At 46.7% G+C, this 18,944-nt stretch overlaps 1 protein-coding gene across 1 annotated transcript in view; it reads left to right on the top strand.

Annotated features, from left to right (window-relative positions):
• Positions 1-2,254: 2,254 nt before the first annotated feature.
• The window catches only part of rev3l (REV3 like, DNA directed polymerase zeta catalytic subunit), a 223,002-nt gene continuing 206,312 nt past the window's right edge, over positions 2,255-18,944 (top strand). Inside the window, exon 1 of the mRNA XM_055631707.1 lies at positions 2,255-2,727. Within this exon, the coding sequence (XP_055487682.1) occupies positions 2,589-2,727 (139 nt within the window). The 5' untranslated portion in view covers positions 2,255-2,588. The remainder of the gene's footprint in view (positions 2,728-18,944) is intronic.

Consider the following 18,944-nt stretch of genomic DNA (forward strand, 5'->3'; position numbering starts at 1 on the left):
GGGGTCACGTTGGAGGTGGCGGAAATGGCGGAGGATTATGTGTTGTATTTGCCGGCTGGTGGGGTGAAAGGTGAGGACCAGGGGGACTCTGCCCTTGTTGCGAGAGCGGGGATGGGGAGAGAGAGCAGTGTTGTGGGGTATGGATGATACCCTGGTGCGAGCCTCATCTATGGTGGCGGAGGGGAATCCCCGTTCCCTGAAGAACGAGGACATTTCCGATGCCCTGGTATGGAATGTCTCATCCTGGGAACAGATGTGGCGTAGGCGGAGGAATTGGGAGTAGGGGATGGAGTCTTTACAGGGGGCAGGGTGGGAAGACGTGTAGTCCAGATAGCCATGTGAGTCAGTTGGTTTGTAGTGTATGTCGGTCAGAAGTCTGTCCCCTGCGATGGAGATGGTAAGGTCAAGGAATGGTAGGGAAGTGTCGGAAATGGTCCAGGTGTATTGGAGTGCCGGATGGAAGTTGGTGGTGAAGTGGATGAAGTCAGTCAGTTGTATGTAGGTGCAGGAGGTGGCTCCAAAGCAGTTGTTAATGTAACGGAGGTAGAGGTCGGGGATGGGGCCCTGGTATGTACTGAACAAGGATACTTGTACCTTTGCTTCAGGTTGATGTCAGGGGAGGGGGCGGGACAAAGATAGAATGTAGTCAGAGACAGTAAGACTAGTGGGAGAACTGGGAAGGGGGAGTGGATGGAGAGAGAGAAAGCAAGGGCTATCTGAAGTTAGAGAAGTCAATGTTCATACCACTGGGGTGTAAACTGCCCAAGCGAAATATGAGGTACTGCTCCTCCAATTTGCGCTGGGCCTCACTCTGATAATGTAGGAGGCCCAGGACAGGAAGGTCAGATTGGGAATGGGAGGGGGAGTTGAAGTGCTGAGCCATCGGGAGATCAGGTAAGTTAAGATAATAAAAATGCAATACCATGCACACCAGTAGCTGCAGCGCTAATGCACAATATGCAGTGCAATATGAACCAGTTGCAGCAGGTCATTACACACCAATGCAGTGTAATGCACACCACCACCAGCTCCAATGTGGTGCAATGGATAACAGTGATGGCAGCATCAACCCACACCAGTTGCAGCTGCGCCAAGGCACGCCACTGAAGCAGCTCTAATGCACGTCAAATGCAGTGCAACGCAGCAGTGCCAATGCACTGGTGTGCACCGAATGCAGAGCAATGTTAACCTGTGGCAGCAGTGCCAATGCATACCTTTGGCAATGCACATCAATACAGTGCAATGCACACTCGTTGCAGTGGCACCAATGCACACCTATGTAGAACAATGCATACCTGTTGCAGCAATGCCAATGCACATGAACGCGGTGCAACACACACCAATGCAAAGTAATGCACACCAGTTGCAGCAGCACCTATGTACACCAAATGCAGTGCAATGCACACCAGTTGACACTAATGCAGTGCAATGCATATCATTGCAGTGCCATGTACACTAGTCGCGGCATGTCAATGCACACTAGTTGCAGTAGTGCCAATGCACACCAATGCAGTGCAATGCACATCAGTTGCAGCAGCACCTATGTACACCAATGCAGAACAATGCACACCAGTTGCAGTAGAGCCAATGTAGACTAATGCAGTGCAATGCACATCAATGCAGTGCCCTGCACACCAGTTGCGGTATGTCAATGCACACTAAGCGCAATGCACACCAGTTGCAGCAGTGCCAATGCACACCAGTTGCAGCAGCGCCGGTCAACCACAGCGCCCTCCCCGCGCTGGGGAACGGGCCGATCCCCGCGGCGAGGGCAGTCGGCTGTCAATCACCGAGGGGCGGAGCCATGGCCGCATATATGACAGCGCCGCATCCAATCAGCGTCCGCGGGGATGGGAGCCAATGAGTCGTGGGCGGAGGCGGGACAAGGGAGCAGCCAATGAGGAGCGGGAAGAGGCGGGATCAACACGTTGGATCAGCCAATGAGCACCGGAGGGGCGGGCAGCCAATCAAAGCGCGCGGGAGGCGACACTGATGCGACGGACAACCAATAAAAGCGAGCGGGAGGCGGGGATTGACGAGAGGATCGGCCAATGAGAGCTGGCGGAAGGCGGGACGACGGGGGGAAGCGGCCAATGAGGTGGCGGGGGGCGGGCCTGGCCGCTTTCATAGGGCGCTGAGCGAAGGGAGATGCTGCAGTGCAGCTGCGGGCGGCGGAGGGAGAGGAGGGGAGTGGAGCAGCGCTGGAGGCCGGCGGTGGCGGTGGCGGTGGCGGCCCGGCAACCCACCCACCCACCCAGGCCCATCGCCCTCACCCTCACCGCCCACTACTACACACACACACACACGTACACCCGGCGCCAAGGGCCGACACGGACAGCAGCGACGGACAGGCCCGCGGCCGCCCTCCATACCTCCGCCTGACCACCGGCCCGCTCCCTGGCAACCGCCCGGCTCCCTAGCAACCGCCGGCGGGCCGCGGCTCGCGCTGCTGCTGCTCCTGCAGCCGGGCTGTGCGTGCGTGCAACCCACACACTCTGCATCTCTCTCTATATATATACATATACATATATATATATATGCATCCCCTTTAAAGCAGTGAACCGCCACCACCACCAGCAGCAGTCAGCATGTTGTCCGTGAGGATTGTCACCGCCGATTACTACATGTGCAACCCGCTGCCCGGGCTGGATGTTTGCTACTCGGAGTTCAGGCAGGCCGGGGTGAGCAGGGTGCCCGTGGTCCGGATCTTCGGGCCGACACCTGCAGGTAAGGTGGTCTTGTGTGTGTGTGTGGCAGCTTTCATGTGTGTTGAAATGCTTTAGCACTGCAGTGGTTCTCTCTCTCTTCACCCCGCTGGGGGCTGCAAACGGGCTTGCCATTTTGTGAAGTCCTCGCTGTGTAAAAAAACACACTCACAGGCAGCCATGAAGCCGTTATAGTCTGTGTGTAATATCTGCATTAAGCAACTAATGCACATGTTTAACGTGTTCATACAATAGTGTACATGTTTAATGTGTGCATGCAAACACGTTTAATGGGTACGTGCAATAGTGCACACGTTTAGTGTGCATGCTTTAATGCACATGTTTAATGCGTGTACTAATGCACTTTTAATGTATGCCTGGACACTCCTTGATATGTGCATCTTTCATATATGTTCATCCCTCTATATCTTCTGATGTCGATGGAGGTTTCATGCTGTCATTCTATTTACTGATTAGATTTGTGTATTCTATTCAGCAGCTCATTAGGGATAAAATCGTCCTGATTTTTTCCTTTTTCTCTCCCCCCCCCCCCTCCTATCCGCCGGGGAAGGAGGGAATTGAGCATATCTTTTATTAATTGTGCAGAAAAATCTCTCCGTCCCCAATCACCGTGGTGTAATTATCGCGCAGAACCGTCCCCAATGTTCAGTTGAAACCTTTACCATCCTTGAGGGAGACAGAACTAGCTGTATTCACAGAGTAACCGGATCTCAAGTGGTAATAAAATCTAAGGTAGCCATGCTCTCTGTAATGCACCAAAAAGGGACCAATTGAGGTGTAGTTTTTGTTAACAGATTTTCACCATCTTTTATGTTTTAATTAGCTTTTATTTGCATACTGTAATAAGTGACTTCAATTGTCATGTTTACTCGGTAGCTGTCTGAATATATTTTGCTCATCAAAGCCTGGTAGTTAAAAATTGGACTGTTCTTCAGTTGTAGATATTAGTGGTACGTTTACTACCACTGTCAGTTTCCAAATCTCTCAGCAAACTTTTATTTTTTGTAATATCTGTGAAGATTATTGAAGTGTTATATTCCTTATTGATCATCTTGGACAGTTAGAAGGATGAGAGATGTTCTTATATAAACATCCCTGTAAAATTCTTAAAAGATTGGAGAGACTAGATGCGGGAAAATGTTCCAGTTGTTGGGGGAGTTCAGAACCAGGGGTCACAGTTTAGGAATATGGGGTAGGCCATTTGGGACTGAGATTAGGAAAAAATCACCCAGAGAGCTGTGAAGCTGTGGAATTCTCTGCCACAGAAGGCAGTGGAGGCCAATTCACTGGATGTTTTCAAGAGTTAAATTTAGCTCTTGGGGCTAAAAGAATCAAGGGATGTGGAGAAAATACTGGAATGGGGTACTGATTTTATATGATCTGCCATGATCGTATTGAATAGAGGTGGTGGCTCGAAGGGCCTACTCCTGCACATATGTTTCTATATGTAATGAATGGCTTATGGAATAACTATGAAAACTAAATTAACATCTTGGTGTAGTGATCCTTTCTTCTGTGTTCGAATCGGGCCATTTGGCCCATCAAGTCTACACCACTATCCATCATGGCTGATCTATCTTTCCCTCTCAACCCCATTCTCCTGCCTTCTCCTCATAACCCCTGACATCTGTAATTGAGAATCTATCTCTGCCTTAAAAATATCCACTGACTTGGCCTTCTGTGGCAATGTAATCCACCGATTCACCACCCTCTGGCTAAAGATATTCCTCCTTATTTCCTTTCTAATGGTTCGTACTATGTATGAGATAAACCTGCTTACTACAATCTTTCATATTTAGTATCATTGACTTTAATTTTTATAAAACTAAAGTCATTAGTAGTTAATTTTACAACATAAATGTTCAGATCACCAAAATGATTACTAACATTCAGCTGACATTAAGTATTGCATTGCATACTCTTTTTCAAAAGAGTTTAGTTGTGTAATTGCTACCATTTTCTGTATCAAATTTCAGGGTAGATATTAGTTTTCAATGAATTAAAAGTTAAGGGACTCAAACATTTTTGGGACTGTGCTGTAGAACACAAGATAGTCTCATTGTGAAACATGTACAGGAAAGAACTGCAGATGCTGGTTTAAATCGAAGGAAGACACAAAATGCTGGAGTAACTCAGCGATACAGGCTGCACCTCAGGAGAGAAGGAATGGGTTGTGTTTCGGGTAGAGACCCTCCTTTGTGCTTTCAGTCTATTTTGGAGATTTGCTCATGTGGACAAAGATGTTGATTTTAAAATGTAGCTTGGCTAAGAGCATTTTAGATTGCAGTTTCTTCTTGAATTCTGTGCTTGTTTGAGGCATTTGCTTAATCTCTTAAAACTATTTGAACTTGTGAGTTTGCTGGTTGGTGTCACATGTGCGTGTGTTTTGAATTGGCAGCTGGTGTGAAGGTCGCTTCATACAGAGTCATACAGAATGTAAACAGGCCCTTCAGCCCAACTTGCCCACGCCAACCAAGATGCCCCATCTGCACTAGTTCGACCAGCCCGTGTTTGGCCCATGACCCTCTAAAACTATCCTATCCATGTACCGGCCTTTAAATATGGTGATAGTACCTGCCTCAACTACCTTCTCCAGCAGCTCTTTCCAAATACTCGCCACCCTTTGTGTAAAACAAATAAATGGTGCCACCTCGGGTTCCTATTAAATCGTTCTCTCACCTTAAATCTACGTCCTATGGTTCCACGCAATAAAGTCCTAACCTGCTCAAATGCTCCCTATAGCTCGGTCCCTCGAGTCCTGACTAGAAGTGACAGTGTAGCTGAAGACTTCATATTGTTGCTAACATGTTCTCTATTTCTTGGCCAATAAATTTATGCCCGCCCACCCACCTACGACAACTAGCTTTTAAAGCACATTAAGTATGTATTATATTGTGACTAAAGCACGTTTTTATTCGTGTGAATGTGCTTTAGGGCTTTTAAGACAGTTGAAAAATCTTTTCGCTTGTTTCAAACAAGGTCATCTTGTCACTTTAGCAGCAGTTAATTTGGTTATCTGACTAAATGTTGATGTAAACATTATTTTGTGCCCAAAATGGATTGAATGAATGTTCAGCTCGCTGGCTGCTTCTGTTGAATAAATTAGGTTTGGTTCTGAGATACAGTGTGGAAAATCTCCCTTCAGTTCACTGAGTCCATGCCAACCGACGATCACCCATTCACGCTGATTCTATGATGTCCCACTTTCTCATCCTCTCCCGACACACGAGGGGCAATTCACAGAGGACAATTGACCAACAAACCTGTGTGTCTTTGGGATGTGGGAGGAAATCGCACCACCCATAGAAAACCCAGATGTCACAGGGAGAAGGTGTAAACTCTACACAGACAGAACCCGAAGTCCAGATCGAACCTTGGTCTCGGGTGCCATGAGGCTGTTGCTCTACCATCTGTGCCACCCAAAACAGTTAGGCTTTACGTTTGTGCATTTTAGTTTGACTTGTTGGAAAGGAGTATGATGACCAGGTAGTTTTCCTTTTCCTGATTGTATAATTTAATTGTCACCCTTTCATCAATTTTTTATCTTTTGACTAAGTGTTTTTATTTCCTTTGTTCTCATTTTAACTTGAACATCTGAAACTTAAAAAATAATTTGGGGCAGTCTCACAACCATATGGTAATCATGCAAACCCAGATCATGTAACGAAGGAAGTTGCGAAACTAAATTCAAAGACCGTTGCAAAGAAGTGGGGGAAAAGAGCATGCATGTCAGTTGTGCAAGTCAAACATAATTACAGTACAAAACACAAAGTGCTGTAAAAACTCATAGGGAGAATTGACATAGGATGTTTTGGGTCAGGATCCTTCTTCAGACTCTTATAATTGCTAACTACTGTCCCCAAATATCAATACAGAATTGGGTCACTGTAAAAAAAATTAAGGGAAAATATATTCCTAGTCCGTTGTAAACACATTTTGTAAATGAACGTGGAGGCTTTGGAAAACGTGCAAGAGTGGTTTACCAATTATGCCTGGATTAGAGGGTATTAGCTACATGCAGAGAAACCTGGATTGCTTAGAACACTGCAGGTTGAGGGGAGATCTGATAGAAATATATATAGATAAATATATATATAATTGAGAGGCAAAGATAGGGGGCGCAGTCATACCTTTTTCTCCAAGGTGGAAATGTCAAAGACTATAGGATATAACTTTAAGGTGTGAAGGGGAGTTGGAAGTCTAAAGGAGATGTGTGGGGCAAATATTGTGTTGGGCAGAGGTGGTGGGTGCCTGGATCATGCTTGTGGTGGTGGAGGTAAATATAATGGTGGCATTCAAGAGGCCTTTAGATAAGCACATGGATATGCAGAGAATGGAGATGTATGGATCATGTGCAGGCAGAAGAGATTAGTTTATCGTTGCATCATGTTTGGCACAGATATTGCGAGCTGAAGGATCTGTCCTTGTGCAGTAGTGTTCACTGTATAATAGTGCTGGAATAAATCATTGGAACAGGCAGCATCTGGAGTGGTAATGGACTGACGACAGAACCCTAAGTTGGTCATTACTGTGTCTCCAAATATGATCACTGTTTCTGTTTTATTTTATATGAAGGGAAATTCCTGGTCAATTGTTAATGAACTTTATAAATAATTTAGTTTGTTACTTGAACAAACGTCACTGTGAAGTTTGAACTTTGTCCCTATCCAGCTCATGCCCTCCCCGAGTTTGAGTAATTCAACACACCTCTGCCAACGGTGGGCTATGGAACATTCAAGGGCCTGGCTTGTTCAAAGATGTACCTTGTTTAGAGATAAGGAATGGAAACGGGCCCTTCGCCCACCGAGCCTGCACCGGCCATCGACCCCTGCACACTAGCACGATCCTACACACACTAGGGACAATTTACAATTATACAAAGCCAATTAACCTACAAACCTGTACGCCTTTGGAGTGTGGGAGGAAACCTGAGCACCCAGAGAAAACCCGCACGGCCACAAGGTGAATGCACGAACTTGGTACAGACAGCGCCCGTAGTCCGGATCGAACCCAGGTCTCCGGAACTGTAAGGCAGCAACTCTACTGTTGCGCCACCATGCTGCATTCAACAGAAGGTTGATAGTATGTCATGTGCAAGAAGGAACTGCAGATGCTGGTTTAAATCGAAGATGTCACAAAGTGCTGGAGTAACTCAGCGGGACAGGCAGCAACTCTGGAGAGAAGGAATGAGTGACATTTCAGGTCCAGACTCTTCAGACTGATAATATGTCATGGTGTATTGCAGGGCAAAGCAAAGAAGCACTTGTCAAAAATCTTTGTGGAGAGATCCTTATTAACAAATACAAATTGCCAAACAACCATTTTTCATTTTTTGTATATTGAATATTATTAGGAATAGCTTGGGTAGACTGTCAGTCGCTTGCCGAGAGTTGGGGAATTGAGATCCAGAGGACATGGGTTTAAGATGAAGGGGAAAATATTTAATAGGAATGTGAGGACTATCTTTTTTGTGCATTGGGTGCTGAGTGTATGGAACAAGCTGTCAGATGAGGTAGTTGAGGCAGGTACCATCGCAAAGTTGAAGAAACATTTAGACAAGTACATGGATGGGTTTAGAGGGATATGGGTCAAGCTGATCTAGTGTAGATGGGATAAGTTGGTCAGTGTGGCAAGTTGGGCCGAACGGCCTATTTCCATGCTGTATGTCCTTACTTCCCTACTTGATTTGGCAATAGTTTAAACAAACTGATCTCTACATACCTTGATTCTATCCTACCCCCCCCCCCCCCCCCCCCCCCCCCCCCCCCCCGTTTCCAATCCCTTACAACCCACATCGGAGGCACTGCACACATCCTTCAACACTTTGACTTCCAGTTGCTAGGCCCCCAAGCACGAATATTACCACGGATTATATCAAATCCCTTTATCCCTCACACCTCATCCCTCAAGGCTCTCCATTTCTTCCTTGAACAGACCCAACCAATTTCCATCCACTAACACTCTCTGCCTGGCGGAACTTGTCATCGCCCTCAACCTGAGAGCACTATCTACCACTTTGTTGATGCTCACACTATCCTCGATCGGACTTTGCTGACTTTACCCTGCATTAAAAATTATTCACTTATCATGTAATTATATACTGTAAATGGCTGGATTGTAATTATGCATTGTCTTTCCGCTGACTGGTTAGCACACAACAAAAGCTCAGTAAATTAAGCTGTTGCTTGTTGGATAATTTTGACTACTCCCACTTTCTCCAAGTAAAAGTTGTAGCCATGGGCACTCGCTTGGCACCAGCTATGCCTGTCTTTTTGTTGGTTCAAGTTCAAGTGAGTTTATTGTCATGTGTCTCTGTATACCTGTATAGGACAATAAAATTATTGCTTTGCTTCAGCACACAGAACATAGTAGGCATTTACTACAAACGGATAAGTGTGTCCATATACCATAATATAAATATATACACACATGAATAAATAAACTGATAAAGTGCAAATAACAGATAATGGGTTATTAATGATCGGAGTTTGTCTGACCTAGGTATAATAGCCTGATGGCTGTGGGGAAGTAGCTATTCCTGAACCTGGTTGTTGCAGTCTTCAGGCTCCTGTACCTTCTACCTGAAGGTAGCAGGGAGATGAGTGTGTGGCCAGGATGGTGTGGGTCTTTGATGACACTGCCAGCCTTTTTGAGGCAGCAACTGCGATAAATCCCCTTGATGGAAGGAAGGTCAGAGCCGATGATGGAATGGGCAGTGTTTACTACTTTTTGTAGTCTTTTCCTCTCCAGGGCGCTCAAATTGCCGAACCAAGCCGCGATGCAACCGGTCAGCATGCTCTCTACTGTGCATCTGTAGAAGTTAGAGAGAGTCCTCCTTGACAAACCGACTCCGTAATCTTCTCAGGAAGTAGAGGCGCTGATGAGCTTTCTTGATAATTGCATTAGTGTTTTCGGACCAGGAAAGATCTTCAGAGATGTGCACGACCAGGAATTTGAAGCTCTTGACCCTTTCAACCATATAAATGGGGCTGTGGGTCCCCCTCCTACTCCTTCCAAAGTCCGCAACGAATTCCTTGCTTTTGCTGGTGTTGAGGGCCAGGTTATTGCGCTGGCACCATATGGACAGTTGCTCGATCTCTCTGCTATACTCTGACTCATCCCATCAGTGATATGTCCCACAACAGTGGTGTCGTCAGCGAACTTTATGTGGAGTTCGCACTGTGACTGACTAGGCAGTCATGAGTATAGAGTGAGTACAGCAGGGGGCTGAGCATGCAGCCTTGAGGTGCTCCTTGTGCTGATTGTTATCGAGGCTGACACATTTCCACCAATACAAACAGACTGGTTTGTGAATGAGGAAGTTGAGGATCCAATTGCAGAGGGATGCGCAGAGACCCAGTTCTGCGAGTTTGGTCACCAGCTTGGAGGGGACGATTGTGTTAAATGCCGAGCTGTAATCGATGAATAACAGCCTGACATACGTGTTTTTGTTGCCCAAGTGGTCCAGAGCGGCGTGGAGGGCCAGCGAGATCGCATCCACATTTAGATCTGTTGTGGGGGTAAGCGAACTGCAGTGGGTCCAGATTTTTGTCGAGGTAGGAGTTGATTTGCTACATGATCAACCTCTCAAAGCACTTCATCACCACCGGCGTTAGTGCCACTGATCGACAGTCACTGAGTCACGTCACCTTACTCTTCTTGGGCACTGGTATAATTGATGCCCTTTTAAACGAACAGTCCTTGTTCCAGACGTACACTGGACCTAACCCCAACTCTTTCTCCACTACATTGACAACTGCCTCGGGGCTGCCTCCTGCAACCATGCAGAACTCATCCACTAACTTCTATCCTGCCTTCAAATTTACCTGGATTATCTCTGACCTTTCTCTCCCCTCTCTTAATCTCTCTGTCTCCATCACAGGGGGCAGACTATCGACTGACAACTACTGCAAACCTACCGACTCCCAACAGTTACCTGGACTACACTTCCTCATACGCTGCCTATCCTCTGTGTCCTGTAGTTCTGCTCTCATTCCAGCTCGCCCCAGATGTTCACCTTTCACTCCACCAGCCGCCACATGTAACAAGTGTCCCTATACCTCCTTCCTCTACTCCATCCAGGGACCCAAGAACTCCTTCCAGGTGAGACAGGAGTTCATTTGCACCTCGTCTAACCGAATATGGTATTCCCAATGTAGGCTTCCGTACATCGGAGAGACCAAGCACAGACTAGGCGACCGTTTCGCTGAATACTTGCTTTTAGTCTGCCATGGCGGACTTGATCTCTCAGTTGCTTAAGTCCCCTTTCTATTCCCACGCGGACCTTTCTGTCCTGGCCTCCTCCATTGTCAGAGTGAGGCCGCACGTAAACTGGACGAACAGCACCTCGTATTCCGCTCGGGTAGCTTACAACCCAGTAACCCCCCCACCAACTAACTTCTCAGTTCACAGCTATGTATCCCTGTTGGGCTCACACCTGCCTCTATCCAACTATTTGCCTATCGGGGAACCACCTTGCCTGTGGTCATCTGTTGCCGGCCCTGATTTGACCTGTCTTTTTTGCTTCCAGTTTTTTCCCCCTGTTCTGCCTACTACAAACTGACGAAGGCACCCGACCCTAAAACGCCATCAGTCCATTTTATCCAGAGATGCTGCCTGGCATGCTGAGCTACTCCAGCACTTTGTCTATCTTTTGGTACAAAACCAAAGGTTCGATGCTGCTTTCTGTCACATGGGCAACTGCACAGTGAAATTCCATTAGCATATTTACACATGCGGGCACCACCATGTTTTGATGTCATCTCTAAAGTCCGATCCGGCAGCCAGCTCGGTCGACTGGAGCAGTTCCCCATCTAGGTGATTCCGAACCTTCCTCCCTTGCCTTCGACCGGATAGGCCTGCGAACCGCCATCATTGTGTCCCGTGGGCGCCTCCTGCGCTGGAGGTATTACCCGGGTTCGCCCCCCTACTATATCTGCAGTTCCTTGTTATTACATACAGGCAACAGTTACCTGTACTAGTCCCGCCCCCGTGATACCACTGAGCCAAGTGGTCCGATGCCATCTTGCTGCCTCCATGTCACCTCATTTTTCTCTTCAACTCATCCCACACCAGTCCTTTTCCATGCGTTTTCACTCCTTAACCACTTGCTCAGTACACATCTCTGTTCCTGCTGAAGGCTGCCTCTTAGTATACCAGAGCTGCTATCATCCATCCCTCGTGGAATGAACAACTGCTTACAGAGATGTGTCAAGTTACTTAATCTCAGCAAACTGCGCCAAGCCAGATTTTTGCTCTGAGAAACATCTACTCAGTCAATTTGAAATGCAAATCTCTTTATCCATAGTCCTGGAACTATCACTAAAGTATTGCCCTTTTTTTTTTAAACAACTGCCTTCTTTTCTTTCCGTAACATAAGACATAGGTGCAAATTAGGCCATTCGGCCCATCAATGCTTTCCCATTCGATCACGATTGATCTTTATTTCTTTCTCAACCCCATTCTCCTGCTTTCTCCCCGTAAGCTTTGACGCTCTTACTGATCCTTGTCGAATTTCTTCACCAAAAATTGGGCAGTTAACCTAACCGTCTGTCTGCCTGTAGACATCATAACTTATTTTCTTGCATCAATAAGCTGTATCTATTTGCTGAAATTGCCACCTTCTGTTAATTAGTAATACCAGTGATTGTACATGCCAGGGCTGTAACAAAACTAACCTTTGTTTGATCCAAACTGGATCTTTTGGCTCTCGTTCATTCCCAGTACCTTTCCAGTCTTGAGATAAAGTTGATAAGGTGGTCAACAACTGCTGACTTTCATCTCATTTTGCAGTTGACAAGTGTAAATACCGTATTTCCTGGCAATGAAGACACACCTGTGTCGAAGACGCACCCCAAATTTAAGTTGCTAAATTTTGAAAAAAGGTTGGCGGGACAGGATGAAGGGTTTGGTTTAGCCCAGGGGCTGGCAACATCGCCTGCGTGCCCCGGGACTGGCTGCAGTTCCCAGATCCCTCGTGTCGCCGGGACTGGCTGCAGTTCCCAGATCCTTCGCATCCCCGGGACTGGATTCAGTTCCCAGATCCTTCGCATCCCCGGGACTGGCTGCAGTTCCTAGGTCGCCTGCGAGCCCAGAACTGGCTGTAACGCCCAGGTCGCCTGCCCCAGTAGAGAGAGAGTGAGAGCGAGCCTGGGATGGAACAGCCACCCTTCTGCCCAGTAGCTACCCGCCAACCACCACCTCCACCGGTTGCACCTGTGCCAAAGGACACCGTGGCTGGCTGGTTGCCGGGCGGGCTGGCGCTGAGGTGGCGGCCGGTTCCGCTGTCCGGTCCCGGCGGGTGCTCGCAGCCACCCGAGCTACTTCCCTCCCTGGCCACAATGCGGTGGCTCCGCGCCCTGAGCGCCGCTGCAGCGGTGAATCAGTTGCTGGCATGATCCCCAGCCCCCTCCTTCTCAACGCTCCTGACCTCCCTGCAACTTTATCCCTGGTGACCCTGGCCAGACTCCCCACATGCTGTGAAAAGAACTCTCCCCCCTCCAGCAGCGCTGTCCTTTTACAGCCACTTCCCACCTCACAGCCACTTCCCATCAGCTGCTAGCATCGTTCTTAATGTTGCTGTACTGAGGGATAGCCAAGTATCTTTCTTGGCTAACAACCTAACCTACGGCCTCCAAGATGCAGGCAAAATTTTGTGCCTTATTTTTGGGTAAAAAATGGCTTCTTCATTGCCGGGAAATCCGGTAGTTGGAATTCGGCATTTGTTTCAGTTTGTAACAATATATAAAACATTAGGATGTCACCTTCTTAGATGTAAACAAGATAATATGCGCTCCACTTGTATTTTACCTTGGCAGTGGGTCAAAGCTTTGCATTTATTTTTATCTCTGTTTGCAGGCAGCAAAGGAAAGTCTGCCAGGGAACTTTTCTGACTATCTAATACCAGAGATCTAGGCCAAACAATATCTGCATAAATCAAAGGTAGACACAAAATGTTGGAGTAACTCAGCAGGACAGGCAGCATCTCTGGAGAGTAGGAGCGGGTGACGTTTCTGGTCGAGACCCTTCGACACGAAACGTCACCCATTCCTTCTCTCCAGAGATGCTGCCTGTCCCGCTGAATTACTCCAACATTTTGTGTCTAGCTTCGATTTAAACCAGCATCTGCAGTTCTTTCCTACAGACAATATCTGCTTAAGACTGATCAATGTCTATTTAAGATGTTGTCTACAGAAAGCTGATTCTCAGGCCAAAGTGTTTCAGTTTACATGGTAAAATGTTTGTGATGTTTTCTGTCAACAAACAAGCACCCTAGAGGTGGCACAATGACGCAGCTGATAGAGCTGCTGCCTCATAGCGTCAGAGACCTGGGTTTAATCCAGACTACAGGCTCTGTCACTATGGAGTTTCCACAGGTCTCTCTGTGACAGTGTGGTTTTCCTCCAGGAGTTCCGGTTTCCTCCCACTTCCCAAAGACATGTGGGTTTGTAGGTTAATTGGCTTCTGTAAATTGTCCCTAGTGTGTAGGGAGTGGTTGAGAAAATGGAATTACATAGACCTAGTGTGAACGGGTGATCACTGGTCAGAGTGGGCTCGGACGGGCTGAAGGGTCCGTTTCCATACTGTATCTCTAAACTATGATGTTCTCCAGAGCTCTAGGCCTGTAGGTTAACTTGTCTCTGTAAAATGCCCTGAGTGTGAGGGACTAGATGAGAAAGTAGGGTAACGTAGAACTGGTGTGAACGGGTGGACGGTGAGCTGAAATGCCCGTTTTTTTTGTGTTTTTTTATGGGTCTGTCCCACTTAGGCTACTACAGGAGACTATGTGGTCGCCACATGGTCGCCAGGGTGTCTCCTGTATGGTCGTGAGAGGTCTCCTCAGTCGCCCAAATAGTCGTAGCGTCTTTCTGGTCGCGACAGTGGCGACCTTGGGTTTGGCGCCAAATGAGTTTAGCTTGATGTCGGCGCTGTCTGAGGTTGTCGCCAGGTGACGTAATGTAGGCAGTCGCCAGGATGTCATTGGTTGTCGACAGGATGTCGTAGATTGTCGCTGGCGCTGACTTTGGTGAGTTTCAATGTCCTATTCGCCGACCATAGCCTAAAAAAACCCGCTGAAGTGCGACAGGCCCATTAGTCCAGTAACTGTTTTGTTCGGCGACCGGCTACGATTATGACGGTTGCTGAAAAAATCGGGGACAGTTACACTACACTATCTTTCAATCAATCTGACCAATTGCTGCTGCACATTCCACTCTCAAGCATCAAGAAAGGCTTGTCAACACTGAGAACATTTGTTGCCTTTAGGTGTAGATGCTCAATAATAATACGGGAAGGAATGCAGCACAACTGCGAACTTCATAACTGCCTGCCCCATGACACTAATCTGCTGAAGAATGCTTGGTTTACTTTGCCCCAGAAAAGTGGAACAAGTTAGAGCCGAATCGCGGAGATGAGAGTGCTGATCCTTGATACTGGGAGGCATTTGTCTAAGTCGTCAAGGAGCATTCCTAAAATTTGAAGTGAATGGAAATGCAAAAGTGAACATTCTCACTGTCTGACAACCATCTTGGTGAATAATGCTAGGCGAACAGTCATCTGCATCGGAAGACATTAGTGAAGCTTCCAAGAGTGGCGTCCTAGTCCTGACCATTGTTAGTACTTCACCAGTGATCTCTCCATCATAAGATCGGAACTCTTAAGCAGTTTGCTGATTACTGTTTTAGTCTTCGGCAATGGGCAAACAAAGCAGCTCCTAAAAAAAGCCGTCCATTTTGGCAGTGGGTAGTGAAAATATAGGCAGTGACAAATGAGCTGCCATGTGGCTGTTCTCTTTCCACACCTTACATTGACATTCGGGTATTCATGCCTGTTAAACCCCTGTCCCATTGTACGAGTTAATTCAAAGGTTTCTCCCGAGTTTGCCCTGATTGGAACTCGGAGATTTACGGTAATGGCCGCTCGTCGGTACTCGGGGCTGTTGTGGACATTTTTTAACATGTTGAAAAATCTTCACTTGTCTTCCTGAGCTTACCGCGTTTCCCGAGTATCTGATATTAGCATTATGAGCCGCTAAGAGATGTCCCCAAGCTCCGATGTACCCGCTGCGTTCATTCTACACTTGATTGAACTTGTACAGTGGGACAGGGCCGTTATCAGGCAACTGATGGTCCTCATCAGCTCGAATGTGGTGGAGAACCTTTGAACTATCTTTAATTGGACTTCAATGTTATATCCTGCTCTAAATGTCATACCTTTTATCTGTGCATAATGGGTGGCTTGATTGTATCCATATATAGTGTTGGACTGGATAGTCGGCAAACAAAAGCTTTTCACATGATAATGTGAACATGTACACATGACAATATAATAAACTAAATGTTCAGCAGGGTTAACAACCCAAAGTCAGCTTCCTCTCCCAGGTTAAGTCCCAGCACTGTGTAATTACATTCATTCACCTCCAATCACTTGGTTTAGACCATAAGACATTGGAGCAAATTAGACCATTTGGCCCATCGAGTCTACTCCACCATTTCATCGTGGTTGATTAATCTTTTCCTCTTCCCCAATAGCTTCGATACCAGAGGCGCCGAACAATTGGAAGCCCCACCCCCCCAAACGGTCTTTTTTTGACTTTTTATGTTTAGTGTGTGTAAATGTTTTCTGGTTTGTTTTATGCGGGGGGGGGGGAGAGGGTTGGGGGAAACTTTTTTTCAGTTTCCTACCTTGCCAGAGATGCAATTATTTTCTGTATAGCGTTTCCGGCCGATCTGCTGACTACCATCGATGGAGCTGGAGGACTCCTCGGATTAACTTTGGGCCCCAGCGCGGGGCGTGGACTTAACATTGGAGTCAATAGACAATAGGTGCGGGGGTAGGCCACTCGACCTTTTGAGCCAGCACCGCCATCCAATGTGATCATGGCTGATCATCCCTAATCAGTACCCCGTTCCTGCCTTCTCCCCATATCCCCTGACTCCGCTATCTTTAAGAGTCCTATCTAGCTCTCTCTTGAAAGTATCCAGAGAACCGCCCTCTGAGGCAGAGAATTCCACAGACTCACAACTCGCAGTGAGAAAAAGTGTTTGCTCATCTCCGTTCTAAATGGCTTACCCCTTATTCTTAAACTGTGGCCCCTGGTTCTGGCCTCCCCCAACATAGGGAACATGTTTCCACTGATTGTGCCGGTGTATGGTAAGCTTTTTGCTGAACTTTATACAAGATAAAGAATTTCGCTGTAACTAGATACATGAGACAATAAAGTTCATGTTCATGTGATAGGAGCAGAATTAGGCCATTCGGCCCATTGTCCACTCTGCCATTCAATCATGGATGATCTAATGTTCCCTCTCAACCCCATTCTCCTGCCTTCTCCCCATAACCCCTGACACCCGCACTAATCTATCTATCTGTGCCTTAAAAATATCCATTGACTTGGCCTCCACAGCCCTCTGTGGCTATGAATTCCACAGATTCACCACCCTCTGACTAAAGAAATTCCTCCTCATCTCCTTCCTAAAGGAACGTCCTTTAATTCTGAGGCTGCGACCTCTGGTCCGAGACTCTCCCACTAGTATCTCCCACTTTTAATAAATTACCAATGAACTATTAACATGATTGTTAAGGGTTTAGACATGGGTTCTTAAACTATAGCCCTTGGTTCTGGACTCCCCCAACATCGGGCACATGTTTCCTGCCTCTAACGTGTCCAAACCCTTAATTATCTTGTGTTTCAATAAGATCCCCTCTCGTCCTGCTAGAATAAACTCCAGAAGGGTTTCGGCCCGAAACGTCGCCTATTTCCTTCGCTCCATAGATGCTGCTGCACTCGCTGAGTTTCTCCAACATTTTTGTGTACCTCCAGAGTATACAAGCCCAGCCGCTCCATTCTCTCAGCATAAGAATTGGCCTTGTTAACCTGCGCTGCGCTCCCTCCATAGCAATAATATCCGTTGCCTACAGGATTCAAGATCGTTTGTATTCAAGGGAAGAGATTTGAACTTTTTTTCACAGAGGAATGTGGCGGAGTCACTGTGGTGGATCTTTATGTTAAAATGTATTTTGTGTGTTACGTTGCTTTTATATGTATGACTGACTTGGCAAATGAATTTCCTTGTATGTTGCAAAATATATTTGGCTAATAAAGTGTTATTGTGATTGCTAAAGAAATCCCTTCTCATTTGTAAAAGAACATCCTTTTATTGAGGATAGACCCAAAATGCTGGAGTAACTCAGTGGGACAGGCAGCATCTCTGGATAAAAGAAACTGGTGACATTTTGGATCATGGCTCTTCATCGGATTCTGAAGATTCCCACTCAGTTACTGCAGCATTTTGTGTCTATTTTAAGGAGACCCATCTTCAGACTCAACCTGAAACGTCACCCATTCCTTCTCTCCCGAGATGCTGCCTGTCCTGCTGAGTTGCTCCAGCAATTTGTCTCTATCTTCGATTTAAACCAGCATCTGCAGTTCTGTCCTAAACATCCTTTCATTGAGGCTGTGCCCTCTGGTTCTTGAATCTCTCACCAGTAGAAACGCCCTTTCCACATCTACTCAAATCAGGCATTTCACTGTTCAGTAAGATTCAATGAGATCCCTCCCTCATCCTTCTGAACTTCAGCATGCGCAGGCCCAGAGCCATCAAATGCTTGTCATATCTTAACCCAATCATCCTTTGGATCATCCTCATTATCCTCCTCCGAGCCCTCTCCAACGCCAGCACATCCCTCCTCAGATATAGGGCTCAAAATTGTTCGTAGTACTTTAAATGTGTCTAATCACTGCCCTATACATCTCTGCTTTTATATTCAAACCCTCTGGAAACAAATGGTAACATTTGCCTTCTTTAGTACTGATTAAACCTGTAAATTGATCTTTTAGGATTCCCGCACCAGCACTCCTAAGTACCTTTGCACCTCTGATTTCTGAATTCTCTCCCCATTTAGAAAATTGTTTGCACCTTTATTTCTACGACCAAATTGCATGACCGCACACTTTGCTACACTGTATTCCATCTGCCACTTCTTTGCCCTCCTAATCTGTCTCAGTTCCTCTGCAGACCTCTTGATTCCGCCACACCACCTACCCTTCCACCTATCTTTGTATCATTCACAAGCTTGGCCACAACGCCATCAATTCCATCATCCAACTCATTAATATATGATGTGAAGAGTAGTGGCCCCAAGACCAACCCCTGCGGAGCGCCACCAGTCGCTGGCAGCCAACCAGAAAAAAGGCCACTCTTTGCCTTCTGTCATTCA

Source organism: Leucoraja erinacea, unplaced genomic scaffold (assembly GCF_028641065.1).
Source record: "Leucoraja erinacea ecotype New England unplaced genomic scaffold, Leri_hhj_1 Leri_87S, whole genome shotgun sequence".
In the NCBI taxonomy this organism is placed as follows: Eukaryota; Metazoa; Chordata; class Chondrichthyes; order Rajiformes; family Rajidae; genus Leucoraja; species Leucoraja erinaceus.